Below are 19,517 nucleotides of genomic sequence, written 5' to 3' on the forward strand. Positions count from 1 at the left end.
TAGCGGAGGTGATGGCCAGCAGGAACGCAGTCTTGAAAGACAGCTGTTCCAAAGACGCCTGCTCAAGAGGCTCAAACAGGGCCTCGGCCAACCGGCCGAGGACCAGTTGGAGGTCCCAACTTGGAGATAGAGAACGTTCCACTGGCTTAAGGCGCAGAGCGTCAAGCAGGAAACGTTTCACAAGAGGGTGGCTGAACAACGTAACGCCTTCAAACCCCACATGACAAGAGAATATAGCCGCGGCATATACCCTCACCGTCGAGGCCGACAGTCTATCCCAGGGGTCTCAAACTCAATTTACCTGGGGGCCGCTGGAGGTAGAGTCTGGGTGAGGCTGGGCCGCATCAAATATTCCACAAAAAAAGGGTTTCAAGTATTCCAAAAATCAACAAACTACCCCTTTGCCTCATCATAAAACCTCACAAACACCAGCAACTGAGCATTCTCAGTGGTGTCAGTGGACTCATCCACAGCTATGGAAATGCACTGTGCATTTTTTTTATTCTATCACAAAGCTGTTTAATGAAATCATCAGCCAGTATTTCAGTTATTCTGGTTGCTGTGCTATCTGAGGAGGATTTGCTTTTGTTTGCCTTCAAACATGGTCTCCATCACTTCAGTCATACATTATTTTATTATTTATGCATCAGAGAATTGCTTCTTGTGTTTAGCCAACACCCATGCCACTGAGTGAGGACTTGGTTGCTTTTTATTGTTGTGACATAACTTTAACAATAATTCTGCTTGCAGCTTGATATGATGATTTCATTCCATTTATTTGTATGGTTCTTAGTGCTGAAAGGTTGCATCAAAATAACTGTTTTGTTTCGTATTGGCGTTTCAAATTGTGTTTCAAATTGCCACTCTTCACAAGAGCTACTGTTTCTTGGCACATTGTGCTGGTTGGAGGGAGGATGAATGCATATTTTCCAGTCCATTCACCTTTGAATTGCAGCGATTTTCACTGTTGACTTTTATTTTACTGGCCATCTTTGAACATGCCATATTTTTCTACTAGCTGCCTGCTGGCAAAACTATGCTACTAGCTACAGTTAGAGCTGCCGCGGTATCGGTATTACCGCGGTATCGCTGTTACATCATGCCCACCGCAGCGTTGGGCTGAATACCGGCATCACCGCTGTTTTTTAATATATTATTATTATTATTACGCTCTCGTTGGGCTTGCGGCTCTGCAGATATACCCTACTTCTCTGTCGAGATTCCAAGCGACCCTATTGGGTACCAGAAAAGTCACATGAAACACTGCAGACCACTGATTGGTCAGAAGAGATACGCGTCACATGCTTGGAGCATCTTGCAGCGCTTTTACTTCCTGAATCTCAGCCATCACAACACGGCTAATAGTACGTTAGCTCCCACCGGAGACCGGAGTGGATTACCGACGCCGTCGCTCCTCAGGGAACGAGGCATAATGATTTTACTGCAACAAAATGTTATAATAAAAGCCCTTCGTTCTATACACTTGTCTGATTGAAAACTTTATTAACAGACCGCAGAATGGGTACAACTCGGCACGCTCTGAGCAAAGAAAGGAACTTAGATATTAATTGAGTAACGCTTGCCTTGCTATGGTCTGGTAAATACGAACGTGTAACTATACTAACGTTAATGCCACAAATCGAATGCCTTTGTAATCATAAGTAGTAACGTTATAATAATAAGAAGAAGAAAGGGTCGGGGGGGTAACCGGCGGGCGCGCCGCTACCACCCCTGCTCGCGACACCGTAGGGGAGACTTCGAATCCGTGTTTCACTTTTAATAACGAATGCGTGCATGTCGAATCCCAAACAATATTCATGCTGCAAAGTCATCCTCTAAAGATAGACATTTAGACTAGAGGCAGGCTATATGCTATAAAGAGTAGACTACAAAAAAAATGCATTCAAACTTTTTTTTGTGTGTGTGTGTGTGTGTGCGGTTATTACCGCAGCGGTAGGAAATATTTTGCAAATGTGTGCGGTAAGGAAAACATCAATACCGCGGCAGCTCTAGCTACAGTACCTGCAGATTAGACTACCTGTAGATGCGCTGTCAACTCTCGCTCTGACCCGTTGAAAGAGACAACACGCATTCCGTGAAGACCCGCCCTACTCTGCCTCTGATTCGCAGACTGTGGGTGGGGGGGGGAATGCTGACGGGACGCTGAATATGATTGGACCAAAGCAGTAGGCAGACACAGACAGTTGGAGCAGTGCAGCCGGACAGGAGCTTGCAGAGGAGATAGCGGAGAATTTCGAGGATACCTGCTATACGCACTGATGACAGGATATATTTCCTTCCACTTGGTATCACTATGGAATCACGTTTCAACCACTAACGTTGCTGCCATGAGCCTGCGCTATGGTAGCCTACAAGTGATAAAATAAATAAAACGGCCAACTCGCGCAACGACTCGGCAAAAGGTTGCACGCGGGGCGCACTAACACTAAACTTTGATGTCAAGTAGGGGGCCGCAAAATATCATCCTGCGGGCCGCAATTGGCCCGCAAGTTTGAGACCCCTGGTCTATCCAAAATAGACTGAAGGAAGGAAAGGACAGCGTCCAGGGGGCAGGACACCGGATCCCAGCCCCCCTCCTTACACCACTCTTGGAAAATACGCCACCTACCTGCGTAAACCGCGATAGTGGAGGGAGCATGCGCGTTCCGGATGGTGTCGATCACAGAAGGGTCCATCCTCCCCAGACTCACCCCTTCACCAGCCAAACCATCAGAGGCTGGCCCAGCACAGGGAACTGCCACAGAGCCCTGTGCGCCTGAAAGAGAGCCCGCGATGACCAAGGAACAGGCCACAGCGGGGCTACCAAGAGCTGGATCAGGACCGGGAACCACACAGCCGTGCCCCGGTCCGGCGCGACCAGGATCAAGGTCCTGCGCTTCCGACGTACCCGCTCCAACAACTGACTTATCAGATGTATGGGGGGAAAAGCGTACAGAATCCCAGGCGGCCATGGATACATTGAAAAGGCATCCACCCCCAAGGGAGGATTGTCCTCCCGGCTGGTCGAGAACCACAAGGGGCACAGGTGAGACTGTCTGCTCGCAAACAGATCCACCGAAGCTTTCCCGAAGCGGATCCAGACCAGTCCAACTATGCCTGGATGTAGACCCCACTCGTCGTGGCGAGGACCGCCCCGCGACATCGCATCTGCGCCCACATTCTCCCTGCCAGGGACGTGGAGTGCCGTCAGGCTGCGCAGATTGCGAGACGCCCATATCCAAAGCTCGAACGCCGCCCGGTGCAGATGGATGGAGCGTACTCCACTCTGTCTGTTGATATACGCCACCGCCGTCGTGCTGTCCGTCCTGACCACCACGTGCTCGCCCCTCACCAAAGGGCCGAGCCGTTCGAGAACCAGGAGGGTTCCAACACATTGATGTGCGTAGCAGACCGGGCAGCCTGAACTGTCCAGCTGCCCCCCACTGCGTCGTTCCGACACGTCCCCCCCCCATCCCGTGAGGGAGGCGTCGGTGAAGACCGTGACGTGTGACCGCCTGCCGCCCATGGGGACCCCGCTGGTGAGGGCACCAGGCCTCCTCCAGTAGGCGAGATCCCCCCGTATCGACAAGGGAACCTTCAACCGTTTCCACTTGTCTCTCACCAGGTCTATTTTCATACTGGAAAACCACCTCTGTATCCTCCTCATGAAGAGGAGGCCAAGAGGGACCACAGAGTGAGCAGATGCCATCATACCGAGCAGGCGCATCAAATGCAGCGCCGTAACCGTCCCACCAGGACGGAGACCCCTGAGCGTGCCGAGGATAGACACTCGCCGCTGCTCCGAAAGGGTTGCCCTCATGGACCTTGAGCTTAGAACCAAGCCCAAGTACTCCACCTGTTGACTGGGAAGAGGCGTACTCTTCTTCCAGTTCACAGCAAAACCCAGCTTGGTGAGGAATTCCACCACCAGCCTGGTATGAGACCTGGCGACCTTCTCCGACCGGCTGAGGAGCAGAATGTCGTCGAGATAGAAAATAATTCGTATCCCCTGAAACAGGAACCGCAGGAACTTCCTGTGAGGAGGGTAAATCGGGATGTGAAAATACGCATCCTTCAGGTCTATGGAGGTGAACCAGTCTCCCACCCTGACAGCGTTTAACAGGTGTTTGACGGTCAACATTCTGAACCGTCTCGCCACAATCAGACGATTGAACGCGGACAGATCCAGTATATGTCTGACACCTCCCGTCTTTTTGGGCACCAGAAAATACCGGGAGTAGACGCCTGACATCGCGTCCTCCCGTGGGATCACAACTACGGCTTGCTTCGCCAACAGAGATTGGATCTCGTCGGCCAGAACTGTCACTGCTGCCGACCCTGACAACAGGGTCTGCACCAAACCTGAAAACGGAGGGTGGGGTTGTGCGAATTGCAAGACAAGCCCCCGCCTCAACGTTCTCTCCATCCACTTCGACATATGGCACTGCTGTAGCCATATGTGATGATAATCCCAAAGCGCACCCGCCGCCATTTGGCGCTGGCCCGCAAGGAACTGTAGATAGGCGGCCCGGTCCCACCCGCTGTGCGTAGCCAACTCTGGACCCGCTAACCGTGCGGGCAGGGCGTTTCGTGGAGTCGGGACAATGGTCCCTGATACAACCCACGAGGCAATCGCACCCAAGGGGGGACCCCGACAGAAAGGGCCGGTTTGATACGGGAGAAGCTGACATCATACCAGGTGACAAGAGCTCCCCCACTGAACACCCCTCCAGCATGGACCGCTGAGGGGCTGTTCTGCAGCTGGACATGCAAGTTGTAAGGACCCCATGGGTTCCTACACACCGTAGCCCTGCAGTGATATTACTACCACCCAAATCACGCGCGCCTGCCAGACCACTCCCGGGCTCTCCGGAGTGGGAGGCACTAACGTGATACCCGGCCTGGCGAAGGCGAGGTCGGGGAAACCCGCGCTGAGCATTCTTTCGAAGAGGCCTCGAGTCCCCCTGCTGACAACCTTTGAAGGTGACAGACGTAACACCAGGCTCACCAATCGCAGACGCAGAACACGTGGCGAGGGAGCCACGTGACAGCACAACATTCTCACGGACAGACCGAGAAGCGAAACATGGGGCCGCACGCGCTTCATTGAAGACCCGCGGCCCGCAGCCAAAGGAAACAAATCAGAGCCCCTTTTCCGCTGGTGTTGGGGGAGGGAGTGATCGGAGAGCGGGCTGCACACAGCAGGACGGCGACGGCTTCTTAGGCCGTGCTCATCCCATGTAGCCGATCCCTTGGCCGCCAAGGCTGTCGGCCTTGTGGACACCTGTTGACGTAGAGCCCAGGGTACCTCAGGTGGGGGAAACATGGCCGCTGGTCGAGGGCCTCGCCATAGTCGCTGACGAAGCCGTGCTCTCACCTCTGGCTGCATGGCGTGAGGCGGTGTGGGGCCCAGATCAAATACCGCCCGCATTTCCGCAGAACGACAAAAAAGTCCTTCCACGGAAAGAGGAGCCTTAAGGAGAAGAAACCTTTCCTCCTCCCCAAGGGAAGACTGCTCCAACCAGAGATGCCTATTAATAAGTGTTGATAGCATCCTGATCCTCCCTGCGGTTATAGCTTGCGACTGATTCAAGATTTCTATAACCCCAAAAACACGCATGATGTTTTCAGCGTCGCCCTGTAGCCTCACTATCCGACGCCAATGTGGACAGAAAAACAATCAGCTGAGCCACGACATTGGCCGCAGCTAAATTCCATCCTATGGCAGTATAAACATCATCAGTCCATACTGCCACCTGCCGGGCCGACTTGCTCTCAAGCGTCAGCTTCCGGGTGGGACACCGTTCAACCCTGCCAGGGCAAAGGATCGATGCTACCTGGCTCTCAAGCCAAAACACACCAGCCTTGCGCCCCGTCGTCAGCCCATTCACCCGTAAAACAACCAGCAGTATTACTAACACCAGCAGCAATGCCTGATGGCACAGAGCCTACCTGAGCGCGAGTTAGCCCGATAGCTAAACATCGTGCGACGTCCCTCGAACTGCTGTCAAAAGACGAGGAAACCCCAGGACAGACCCGACGTGCCGTCGGAAAATGCCGAGAAGATTCCCGGGGCTGGCATTGGCCAGTACGAGTATATAACATACATATCTATTCTAATCTGCTGTACATAACTTCTCTTGAGCCATAGCTCAAATGTTTGCCAGAACACAACTTAGATAACACAGAATGTATCGGGGGGAAAAATGACTTGTTTTCTTTGTCAACAGAGAGAGAATTTTTTTTTTAGTTTTTGTGTTTTTTTTTTATCCGATGATTTAATGAGTTGAGGCCCCATATAGGCCCATCTGGGTCTCTTGCCTCTACTCAGCACCTTTATATACACTTTCTGTCATGGTCAATGTTTTAGATTTTTTACTGTTTTGCTGAAATGGTGCGAAATAAAGAAATACAAATAAAGAGATAATGGTAGAATCCGTAGGAATAGATCGACGAACCTGAGAGGGCCCCGGTGGGGGCCGTCGCTCCGGGGCTGGTGGGAGGATCTTCCTCCAGACTCTCCTCTTTCCTCCTCTTCCTCACCGCCATGGCCAGCGCGCGGAACTTGTAGTGGTGCATCATCTGGGGGCGGCGGTCGTCCCTGCAGTACATTCCGGCATCCGTGCACCCCTCCCGCTCCGCTTTTGTCGTTGGAAGTCCCGCCGCCGGGCAGACGCCGCCTCTTCTGTGGGCCTCGTAGCTCTCGCGGTGTGGACAGCGGGCCCCACACGCCTCGCACTCATACAGCCAGGGGCCCCTATGCTGTGGCTGCTGTTGTTGTTGCTGCTGCTGCTGCCTGGCTGGGTCGGTCCCTATAGCTGAGGAAGAGGAGGAAGAGGAGGAGGAAAGGCCCGCCTCCTCCAGGCCTGGCTCGGCTCCCGGCGGGACCTCTACGGCGGGCTGTCGCCTCAGCGTGGTGCGCTGGGCGGTGTGGCCGACACTCATCTCGGCTACCACCGCGTGGCGCTCGTCGAAGGAACGACAGAGACGGAAGCCTCCTCCCGGAGACGCAACGCTAGCGACGGACGGGTCTCCTCGGCTGGTCTCGGCGGATGTGGGCATGGAGTGGCTTCTGAGCAGAGGCACTGTGGACGACCCCTGGGGATCAAACACGTAAGGGTCTTTGGGGGCGCCGAATTTGGGCAACTCCGTGCTGCTCTTCCGGGAGAGAGACGAGCGCCTGGGTTTGACGCTGTCTATCTCACTGGTGTCCACCACGGCCTCGTTGATGGTGATGAGCTTGGTGATGTGCTCGATGACCTGGGTCTTGGGCACGGTGAAGGGAAGGCTCTTATCCTCTGGGCCTGAGGAGGATGAAGGGTGAGCCTGGGGGTGCCGATGATGGGGGCTGCGCTGCTGCTGCCCACCCAGTCTCCCGTACTTCCCCAGGATGATCTCTGCGTAGGTCTTGGCACTACCGGCACCGGAGGGAGGGCTGACCTGGGACAGCTCGGTGCTGCCCGAACCGGAGAAATAGCCCGACTCCGTGCTGCCTTTGCTGCCAGGGCCCAAGGAGGAAGACGAGGTGGTGGAGGAGGAAGAGGGATGGTCGTCCGGGGAGGCCAAGGCACCGCGCTTTCTCTCGCTCAGTCTCATGGCCAGTCTCTGTTTGATGGCTTGGGAGTCTTCAGGCCTCATCGAGCCCTCCTCCGGGGGGCCCCCCGTCAGCTCCCGACCGCCTCTCCTCTGGCCCAGCTTCTCCCTCCTTGAGGAGGACGACCGCCCGTGCCGGCCCGTCTCCTCCTCAGAGTCTGTGCTCTCCCCCTCGGTGGGCTGTTCCTCTAGGTCATCACCGCACGGCAGCCCCCCCCCGCCGCCGCCCTCCGCTCCGCTCAAGCCCCCGGGCTCCTCGTCGCGGCTCGACCCGGCCAGACCCGCCTTGATGCGGTGGGCGTGAGACTTGCGGTGTTTGTACAGGTTGCTCTTGGTCTTGAAGGAGAAGCCGCAGGGGACGCAGGGATAGGGCCTCTCCCCCGTGTGCGAGCGGATGTGCTTCTGAAGGACGCTGGGCTTGGCACACGGACGGCCACAGTAGGTGCACACGTACTTCCCCGGCTTCTGGGGCTTCCTCTCCCCTCGTCTGGTGGATGCCGCCGCGCCCGCTCCCGCCGCCTCCAGGCCCTCATGGCCCGGCTGGGACGGGACGACGACCCCCTGCGAGTGCTCGCCTTGGGGGGAGGAGGAGGAGGAGGAGGTGGAGACGGAGGGCGGAGACAGGAAGCCGCCGCCGCCTCCCGAAGCCCCCGGGCTCTCCGCGCGCTGCCGCCATGCCGCCACCTGCTGCTGCTGCTGCTGCTGCTGCAGCCGAAGCAGCGGTTCCCCGCGTCGGTGTGGACGCTGCTGCTGCTGCTGGAGGCTCCCTGGGGCTCCGTGGACGATGACGCCGTGGGGGTCGTGCGGCTGCTGCTGCTGGGGCCGCGATGGCGGATGGGACCCCGGCGGCAGCTCGGCGGACCGAGGCCGCTGCTGCTGCTCTCGCCTTCCGGAGAGCTCCCCATCGGCCGGACGGCTGGACTCGGCCTCCATGGAGCCTCACGGACACTCGGGCCGGGGCTCGGGGAGCCGCATGGGGCTGGCCGCAGGGAGGGTCAGAGGAGGCAGGGGGACATGGACACACGCTGTAAATCACAAAAGTGGACCTTTTTATTTGGTGCGGGCCGAAAGCCGTCAGAGAGCCGCTGGGCCGAGTGAGACATCGTTTAACAAGTGGCCCCCAGCCGCCGGGGGGACGTGGCGGGTAAACACGGGTCATCTCTCTGCCTCTCTGAGCGGCTCCGAGCCGGCCGGGCCTGAGCCATGCCTGGGGGCTCTCTCCTCCCCACCGGGGGCCCCGTCTGCGTGTCTCTCTCTCTGGTTTCTCCTCGGATCCAATGGCAGGGGTCAGCTCCACACAGGGTCTGGAGGGAGACAGAAGATGGACACAATGAGGCACTCGAGTGGAAAAACACACTAAAGGCATCCGTTAACCCTTTCACTGCCACATTACCAAAGGGTTAACCCTTTCACTGCGAAAATACATAATGTTAACCCTTTCACTGCCACGTGACAAAGGGTTAACCCTTTAACTGTGAAAATACAGAAGGTTAACCCTTTCACTGCCACGTGACACATGGTTAATCCGTTCACATCCACACTACAGGTTAACCCTTTCACTACCACACTACAGACGGTTAACCCTTTCACTGCCACACTACCAAACGGTTAACCCTTTCACTGCGACAATACACAGAAGGTTAACCCTTCCATTGCCACACAACAGCAGGTTAACCCTTTCACTGCCACACGACAGAAGGTTAACCCTTTACTATCACACTACCGACAGGTTTAACCTTCTGTCGTGTGGCAGTGAAAGGGTTAAAGGTTAAAACCGTCTGTAGTGTGATAGTGAAAGGGTTAAACCAGTGATGTCAGTCATGTGAACTCTGGAGAGTACTAGTATTTCATCTCAAAGAGAGCGATGACTCCGTTTTTCGTGATCGCGCACGCTGCCAGAAATCCCGTCACAGGGGGGGGGGGGGGGGGGGGGGGGGGGTCACCGTTACACGTGGAAGAAAAGAGATCATCAAACCGTGACCGAGGAGGAGTGTGACCAAACGGTTCCAAACATCTCGGATTGAAAGCAGTTTTGCAAAAGAAGACATTCGTTTTTCCAATCATCACACAATCTGAAGAATGGCCCTCACACAGTACAGTACCGTGCGCTGTCAACATTTTGACTGGATCTCCTGGCCTGGTGCTGAGTGGGTCGAGGGTTGTATAATGAGAACATTACAGCGAGGTAATTGCATGAGCGGCGTGTTATTATTGCTCTCATCTGTCAGCTGGAGTCTGGACCTGTAAATGGGAGGCCTTGTCGAGACACACTGGGCGGTTATTGAAGAGGCAAAGCTTCCCCAGTGCAGTCAGTGACACTCTTAAAGGTCCCATATTTTGCTTTATTTTTAACTTTTTGGGCTATTTTACACAATTCCTGTGAGTCTATGGAACACATCTGTAAGGTTTTTTTCAATAAAATTCATTGTTTTGTATTTTGAATCAAGTACTGTGGAGCACCACTTTCTGCCCTTCCAATGTCCAAGCTGTTTTTGGCTGGGCTCCGCCCATACTCGCAATGCGCTTTGAGTGACAGTCACCCACCTGCACTAGCAGATACGAGAGAGAGAGCTATACTGTGCCTCAGCTATACTGAAGAAACGGGACTGGGTAGAGATTTCACATCTAGTCAGTGTTGGTACAACCCCACATTGCTAGAAAACAATGCAAACCAGTGGAAAATGCCATTTATAAGATAGGGGACCTTTAACTCATAAGATAACACCCAACTCTAGGATTGTTGGTTCTGGGTGTGTTCTCACTGCAACCCTTGCAAAAATGCATTAGCTCATCTGTGTGCACCATACACACATCCTGTATGTGAGGAGGACACCCCCCCCCCCCCCCCCCGCCTCCCTCTCTGACCTAATACAATGTAGAGAAAAAAGTGATAGAGCCCAGCAGTTCAGTGGCACAAGACTCCCTCAGCGACTTCGGGTTATTGAGAAGCGCTATATAAATTAAATTAATTATAATTTTTTTTTTTACAGATTATGAAAAGTACAGTTTCAAGTCAAGTCAAGTCAAGTCAAGAGATTTATTTGTCACGGCATACAAGTATACAATGAAATGCGGGTGGTCTTACCTGCAACAATGTGCAAATAACATATAATAGAATCAACAATGTGCAATAAACAAGTAACATTGTGCAATAATCAAGTAACATGTTAGGGCATATCGGTATATGTACATACGTTATTTACAGAGCATGGAGGACATACTAGGTCCTTTGGTAGTGTCTTTCTGTACATGATCATTTATACAATCTCCGGTTATACTATACTATGTCACTATAAAGTGACCCTTCTTGGTGGCCCTAAGTGTGGGCGTGTGCAGCATGAGTGTGTGCCTGCTCATGTTAAAGTGGCTGCTAGTGTGTGAGCGTGTACAGTGAGTGTGTTGTGCGTGTGCTCATGTGTGCTTGTGTGTGGAGAGTTCAGTGTTCAGGGCTCTGATGGCCTGGGGGAAGAAGCTGAGCCGAAGTCTCTCTGTCCTAGTAGCTGGTGTTCGCAGGCGTCTGCCTGACCTGAGCAACATGAACAGGCTGTTGTTGGGGTGGTGTGGGTCTTTCATTATTCTGCAGGCTCTGGATTTGCACCTCTTGTTGTATAGAACCTGCAGGGGTGGTAGTGCAATACCCGTGGTACACTCGGCTGAGCGCACCACTCTCTGTAGGGCCTTCTTGTCCTGTGCCGTGCTGTTTCCATACCAGGCAGTGATGTTTCCAGTCAAGATGCTCTCTACAGCTCCGGGGTAGAAGGACTGGAGTATCTTCCCAGATACTCTGAACTTCCTTAACTGTCTCAGGTGGTAGAGGCGTTGCTTCGCCTTTTTTTTTTACGACTGAGTCTACAGTATGTGTGTTGACCATGTCAGATCCTCTGCGATGTGGACCCCCAGGTACTTAAAGCTGCTCACCCTGTCCACGGTAGCCCCGTTAATCCTCAGTGGTGTGTGTGTCTCCTGCTGTCCTCTCCTATAATCCACGATCAGCTCCTTGGTTTTACCAATGTTCAGGAGCAGGCTGTTGTCCTGGCACCAGCGTTCCAGTACCTCAACCTCCTCCCGGTAGGCCTTCTCGTCGTTGTCCGAGATCAGCCCCACCACCACTGTGTCGTCCGCAAACTTCACTATGGAGTTGGAGCTGAACTTGGCCACACAGTCATGTGTGTATAGTGAGTACAGCAGGGGGCTCAGAACACAGCCCTGGGGGGACCCGATGCTCAGGGTGATGGTGTTGGAGGTCTGACCCCCCACCCTGACCGCCTGGGGCCTTTCACTCAGAAAGTCCAGTATCCAGGCGCTCAGAGCGGAGCTCAGACCTAGCTCGATCAGCTTGTCCACCAGTCTGGTGGGGACTATGGTGTTGAACGCTGAGCTGTAGTCAATGAACAACAGTCTCACATAGCCCCCCTTCTGACGGTCCAGGTGAGAGAGGGTGCTGTGCAGTACTTGGGAGACCGCATCGTCAGTGGACCTGTTTGGCCTGTATGCAAATTGCATAGGGTCCATATCACTGGGGAGGGAGGCACAAATGTGATCCTTGACCAGCCTCTCGAAACATTTCATGGCCACAGAGGTGAGTGCCACCGGTCTGTAGTCATTGAGACCTGCTGGGGAGGGTTTCTTTGGTACCGGGATAATGGTAGACATCTTGAAGCAGGCAGGGACCACTGACTCCTTCAGGGATCGATTAAATATGGTGGTGAACACAGGGGCTAGCTGGTTAGCACAGGACTTGAGTATGCGTCCTGTTATTCCATCTGGGCCAGCCGCCTTCCTGGTGTTCACCTGCATAAATGCTCTTCTCACACTGTGTACCGTCAATGAGAGAGCGTCCCCGCCCCCCCCGCGGATGCCCCCCCCCCCCCTCCACAACAGCCGGCGCACCAGTGATGTCACTAGCCGTTGAGCTAGCAGCGCCACTGTTTGCACCAAACCGCGCATAGAAGGTGTTGAGCTGGTCCGCAAGGGAGGCGTCGTCGCTCCCCATTGAGGGGGCGCTGACTTTGTAGTCAGTTATCGTCCTCAGTCCCTGCCATAAGCCTCTTGTGTCATTCTGTGCCATTTGTGCCTCCATCTTGTCGGCATACGTCCTCTTAGCAAGTTTAACAGCCTTGAGTGTAGACTTGTCTTGTACTCTTCCATGTTTCCTGACTCTCTGCCAAGGTTTCTCAGGTAATATGTGACCGAGCCCAGCGGTTCGTGGAACAAAGTCTCTCAATGATGTGTATTGAACATATTTGAAGAAGATGTTCTTATTTTAATGTAGTTAAACCTGTCAGAGCAGAGGTTTAACTACAGAGGAAAAACAGAGAAAATCCAATCTAAAGTTTGGCAGCATTTTTAACACCTAGGCAGTCAGGTACTAGTCACAAACTGCCCTTTTTAAACAACGTTTTTTTTTTTTTTTACTATTCAGAGATACTACAACTGTTAGCTGTTACAGGAAATAAGTTCTTAAACGTTCAAACGTTCAAAAGCGAACGATTACATACATTGTCTCGCAATCTGCCTTCCAGACGCGAGTCTCTCACCGCTGGGCCGCGGTCACAGAATGGAACACTCCTCTCAACGAGTACAGAGTCCTGCTCCAAGTGGATTAGTGTGTGTGTCTGCCCCTCCCCCTGCTGGCTGCCAGGGGGCACTGCGGCTGGCCTGGGATCAGATCAGGGCTCTGGGACAACATGCACAGCGCAGGCACTGGGACCGGGCCCAGCACTGCGGCTGGCCTGGGATCAGATCAGGGCTCTGGGACAACATGCACAGCGCAGGCACCGGCCCAGCAACACGGCTGGTCTGGGATCAGATCAGGGCTGTGGGACAACATGCACAGCGCAGGCACCGGGACCGGGCCCAGCAACACGGCTGGTCTGGGATCAGCTCAGGGCTGTGGGACAACATGCACAGCGCAGGCACCGGGACCGGGCCCAGCAACACGGCTGGCCTGGGATCAGCTCAGGGCTCTCTGGGACAACATGCACAACACGGGCACCGTGCCCAGCAACACCGCAATGTCAGGGCAGAGAGTCAAAACAAACGTTGGAAGTATAGCCTGCCGCTTATCTGATCTGGCACTCATCAAGCGAGGGTGGGGGGGGGGGGGGGGGCAGGGAGAGGATGTGACAGCGACGGGGGCTTCGACCTATGCCCCCGATACATTGTAAGATAAGATAAAATACTACCGATCACTGTGGTAGTTTTGAATGGGGAAATCTGTAACACTAAAGATGGCGGCAACGGCAAATAATTGCTGCAAAATAAACATAAATGTGTTGTTTAAATAATAATAATAAAAAAAATATATACCGTACTTTTCGGACTATAAGCCATGGCTTTTTTCCCCATTTTTCGACCCTGCGGCTTATATAACGGTGCGGCTTATATGTGGACAAAACCCGAAAATCTAAATATTGCTTTTTTTTACTGCATTGAAATGTTATTTATCTGTTCCCTTATTTGCTAAACTTAATACAACTTGTAAATGAGTTAATGTTATTTGTCCGACAGTATTGTGTCCCAATGGGAGTCATTCTCTGTAGAGGTGGGAACTTAAAGCTCAATATAAGAACGGCCATGCACCACCACTCACAGAATCGAGAAAGAGCAATCAATCGGTCGATCCTTTCCGTGTCCGGGCCGGGTGAGGTTTCCCCGTGTTGAGTCAAATTAAGCCGCAGGCTCCACTCCTTACATATGGTAATTAAACATTAAAACACATGCGGCTTATAGTCCAGTGCGGCTTATATATGTACACATCATTCAATTTAGCTGCTGCGGCTTATAGTCAGGTGCGGCTTATAGTGCGAAAAGTACGGTATACAAAAAATATTAGAAACAAACAATACTAAGAAAAATATCAATATTTATCGATAATTTTGTCCCGATTTATCGATTCTTCCAAATGGCATATAAAAATAAGAGATAAATAGATTAGATTCCTTTATTGGGGAAATTCGGGCATCATATCAGGGGAGGTATTGGTTAGTGGTAAATGGTGCATTTATATAACAGCTTTTATCCAAAGCGCTTTACAATTTGTTGCTCACATTTGACCCATTCACTCACACATTCACTCACACCGAAAGCAAAGGCAACCATGCAAGGTGCCAACCTGCTCATCGGGAGCAATTAGGGGGTTAAGTGTCTCGCTCAAGGACACCACGACACGCTGCCCGGGAGGAGTGGGAATCGAACCGGGATCCTCCGGATTACCAGACGACTGCTCTACCTCCAATGAGCCACTGTCGCCTCATACTATGTGATACAGGTATGGGCGGGGTAATAGTAGAAAGACATAAATGTAAGCAATCAAATTTGATCTGAATATAAAAATAGGAAAAAAATAAACAGTGTAAACAAAGGTGCACATGAGGGTCTTGTGTGCCTGTATCGGTCACGTAACGTTACAATAAATATAAGCAATACAAAAATGTAATCTGAATATATAAGAGTAAAAGTAAACAGGTGCAGTACACACAAGGTACCCTAACTGGAAGGATATACACGTCATACGTTACAGTAGGGCTGACCTCGATTAGTCGAATAGTCGACTAATCGATCGAAAGGAGCCGTAGTCGACTGCCAACCTCTTAGTCGAATGCAAAACAAATTAAAATAAAAAGGAGGCACTGAAAGAGGGTTTCACACACTAGACATATCAAGATGTATCCATCAGTGGACCAATTGCATGCTTCCGCAGAGGACAAGAAGCTTTCAGTCGACTCCTTCAGACATTAAGCACCCCCCACAGCCCAAATGGAATGACCCCTCCCCCCCCCTAAAAAGAATATTATATATATAATATATATTTATTTTGCATTCTGGGGGGTAGTCGACTACCTATCGGCAAATTTCGGCCAATCAAAGTCGACTATACAAATCCTTAGTCTGGGACAGGCTAGGCTGGACAAGATATGCCTCCTAAAGTGTGTAAACGGAAGTACAGGGAGTACAGGCTACAGACTTTCGACAAAACAATTATAGAAACGTGTGAAGTGCACAATATTTGTTTAAGCCACTGCAACGGCTTTGCCTGAAGAATTTACTACATGACCGGGACGTTCTAGCTTGTTACCGACAGGATTCGGGAAACGTTTGGTCCATTCGGAGGCAGCTTCCAGGGGAAGTACATACACCGGAAATTCTACCCCATACACACTTCTGGCCGTAGTTCTTTACCTGTCTTTATCTCACGGAGGAGATAAAACTGGGAACGAGGTTAGGGACAGGCCTACATTGCAGTCCATGCCGGTTTCGGTGGTTAAGAAGAGTCAACAAGAGTTACTTAGTGCTCGGACGTTTCCTAATAGTTCTCCAGTTCTGCAGCCGTCAGTTCTGCAACTGCTGGCAGCAGTTCATTCACATTTACATTTTACATTTAGGTGAAGGCTTTTATCCAAAGCGACTTACAGGTTCTGTACGACAACAAGTCAGCAGGAAGGGTACAACTCTTTCAGCTGAGTAACAATGTTCATCAAACAGTGTTGAAACTTGGGCGCTGCAGTGTTGAGTGCATAGTAGTAGAGAGTAGACATATTAGTATAGTAGGTACGGTAGTAATATAAACAAGGACGAGTATTTAGTGGAACAGTGCATGGTAGTAGAAATGACTAAATTACAGTAAGAAGTTAGGATAGTCGTTTTTTTTCCTCTTCTTCTCCCATTTCAGATATTGATTGAAGAAGTGTGTTTTTAGTCAACGGGCGAAAGATTTGGTCGTGTTTCGGCTGCTGTCCTGACTGTGGTGGGAAGTTGGTTCTACCGTTGTGGAGCGAGGATGGAGAACAGGCGGCTTCTCAGTAGGGATGCACCGATCCGATATTGGTATCGACCGTCGATATCGCTAAAATAGCTGGATCGGGTATTGGTAGATTTCAATTTTTTTTTATATTATAATAAGAAATAAAATAAGAAATAACAATTCAGTACATTTACAGTATATATATATATGTGTTCATTTGTTACATTTTGTTTCACTAAGTTGCACTAAGCAATATCTCCCACTTCTACACCACTGGGGGAGCACTGCGTACGAGGCACAGGCAGAGTTAACGGGTGACGAGGACGCAATGAAATTGTACCCCTTTCATCGAGAGATACATGTGCTGTAATATGTCCCACTTTACTGCAGACCCTAAACTAAACTCTAAAAGACATAGGATTCCTGTACCGTGGCCAATCAAAGCACATTCTGGGGGGAAGAGAGAGAGAGAGGTAGAGGGCCAATCATAACATTTTTCGACGAGCAGCCGAGGCCCGGCCTCATGGACGATCCGAGCTAATCCGGGGTATCGATCATCGTCAGAAGGGCCATTCAGGCGCTCCCGTCTCCCGCTGCTAACCCCCCCCCCCCCCCCCCCCCCCCTTCCCCCGACGGCCTCTAGAGAACCCCCCCCCCCCCTTAGCGAGAGAAGAACCCGTGTTGCTGCTGCGTGTGGTTGTTCCCACAGCAGTAGATCCGTGTGATGTACACGAGTGAGAAACACTAGAGAACACATACCAGGGGATGACAGGGAAAGTGTTTCTAAGTGATGTGTCAATTATTCTGTGCGTTAACACGCTCCCCGGGTCCCAGGGCCAGGTCTCTCCGCTGCGTGGGAAGCCAACCAACCCCCCCCCCCCCCCCCCCCCCCCCACCCCACCCCACCCTCACCTCGTCTGCCAAAGGACGGGGGAGGCCGTCGGGGACGTTGGGTGTCAGGCAACACGCCAAGTATGGAACATGTGAAGAATTCATTCAAGCTGATCATAATCATCATAAGTACCTAACCTCATGCTATAGTCTACCCGTATAACTCAAGTTTTCAAGTTTCTTTAATAGTTGTCATACAGAAGTACAGAATACTTTTATACAAAATGCTTCTTACTGTTACGCTCCAGAGACTGTGCAAGACAAGATAAGTATGAAATAAAATAACATAGTATAGCATGTAAATTAGAAGTAAAAAAAATGAGGTCACAGTGTTCAGTATAGACATATGTACAATGTTCGATGCAGAATAGACGTAACTGAGTTACCATATAATATACAATACTGTGTAGTGTACTAATATACAATACTATATAGTGCAAGGCAGAAATAGGATGAGGTGCAATTTAGGTACAATTTACAGTAGGTGTACGAGTTGTAGTGCAAATCCTTTATCAATAAATATAAAGTGTGTTTGTGTGATCTAAAGTGTGGAGAGTGGGTGCTGCAGTGTGTTGTTTGTTTAAGTGAGTGTGTGCGTGTGGGTGTGTGTGCTGTGTGCATTTGATGGTTGTTGCATAGTGTTTATTGTTCGTTTAGCAGCCTGATGGCCTGGGGATAGAAGCTTCTTCTGAGTCTTTCTGTGCTCGCCTTAAGACTCCGGTATCGCTTGCCTGACCGCAGCAGTTCAAAGAGGCAGTTGTTCGGGTGGCTCGGGTCCTTAATAATTCTCTTAGCCTTCCCCTTGCACCGCTTGTTGTAAATGTTCTGGAGGGTGGGAAGCCCCCCTCCAATTGTGCGTTCGGCTGAACGTGTCACTCTTTGTAGTCTGCTACGGTCTTGTGCAGTGCTATTCCCAAACCAGGAGGTGATGTTGCCAGTCAGGATGCTCTCTATTGTACATGAGTAGAAGTTCCTAAGGATCTTCTGACTGACTTGGAACTTCCTTAGGCGCCTGAGGAAGTAGAGGCGTTGTCGTGCCTTCTTCACAACACTGTCAATGTGTGTGGTCCATGTCAAGTCCTCGGATATGTGGGCTCCGAGGTACTTGAAACTGTTCACTCTCTCAACCGGTGCCCCGTCGATGATAGCATATACAATAGTGCTGTATATACCGATTATTAGGGGTGGGGGAAAAAATCGATACGTAGTAGTATCGCAATACTTTGCGTGGCGATACTGTATCAATACAGGGACGCCAAGTATTGATATTTAATTATTCATAATTTATATATTTTTTATTTTAGTATTTCTTTTTTTGTATAAGGAAGTTGCATTGTTCATTTCAATACCTGTAATAGTACAGTAGTCCACACACATGTTGACAAAGTTTTACTTTGCAGTTGAAAAAAGGTAATAAATCGCAATATATCGCAATATTAATATCGCAATACTCAGCATATCGCAATATATTTAGTATCGCAATACTATCGTATCGTGAGGCCTCGGTGATTCCCACCCCTATCGATTATATATATATTTATATATTCATATTTACCGCATATATATATATCCATATCTGTCTGAATATACCTGCATATAATTCTTCTATACACCGACTTATACACAGCTGCATATAACCCGTATAACTCTGTATGATGGCATGTACAATAGTGCTGTATATACCGTATATATATATATTAATATATTTATATTTACCGGATATATATATCATCTGTCTGAATATATCTCTATATACTATATATAATATAGCTCACTCAGAACACGGCCATGAACTTCAACCGCGGGTCTCGGTAAGTCAGCTAACGGCTCTGTATCAATGATATAAATAAGTGTCCAAAAAAAACCAGTGTAACAAACTCTCAATGAGAGACTTTTCCATTAAAAAGAAATATAAGTATAAATATAAATATATATTATATAAATATAAATGTATCTATTTCCTCAGCGCACTGTTTGCACCTTTACTCCCAAATTCAAGGGTGCTTCTGAATGTTAAGCACATTGTTTCTGTTTCTAAAGGACACCGATTAACTCTTCACACCCTGAGGCAGGTGGAGAGAGAGAGGGGGTGGAGTGAGTGAGTGAGTGAGTGAGTGAGTGAGAATGGGAAGACTGTAGAAGACTGGAGTGGGTGTGTGTTTGAGAGAGAGAGAGAGAGAGAGAGAGAGAGAGAGAGAGAGAGAGAGAGAGAGAGAGAGAGAGAGAGGAGACTGGATAAATGGCTGCATTTATGTATCTCTTTTATCCAAAGCACTTTACAATTTGTTCC

General features: G+C 50.6%; 1 protein-coding gene across 1 annotated transcript in view; it reads right to left on the minus strand.

The window, feature by feature from the left end:
• The window catches only part of hivep3b (HIVEP zinc finger 3b), an 82,951-nt gene that overhangs the window by 53,328 nt on the left and 10,106 nt on the right, over positions 1–19,517 (minus strand). The window contains exon 2 of the mRNA XM_084308310.1: positions 6,459–8,897. Coding sequence (XP_084164436.1) covers positions 6,459–8,526 — 2,068 coding nt within the window. The 5' untranslated portion in view covers positions 8,527–8,897. The remainder of the gene's footprint in view (positions 1–6,458; positions 8,898–19,517) is intronic.

Source organism: Notolepis coatsorum (assembly GCF_963971535.1).
Source record: "Notolepis coatsorum genome assembly, chromosome: 2".
NCBI classification, from domain to species: Eukaryota; Metazoa; Chordata; class Actinopteri; order Aulopiformes; family Paralepididae; genus Notolepis; species Notolepis coatsorum.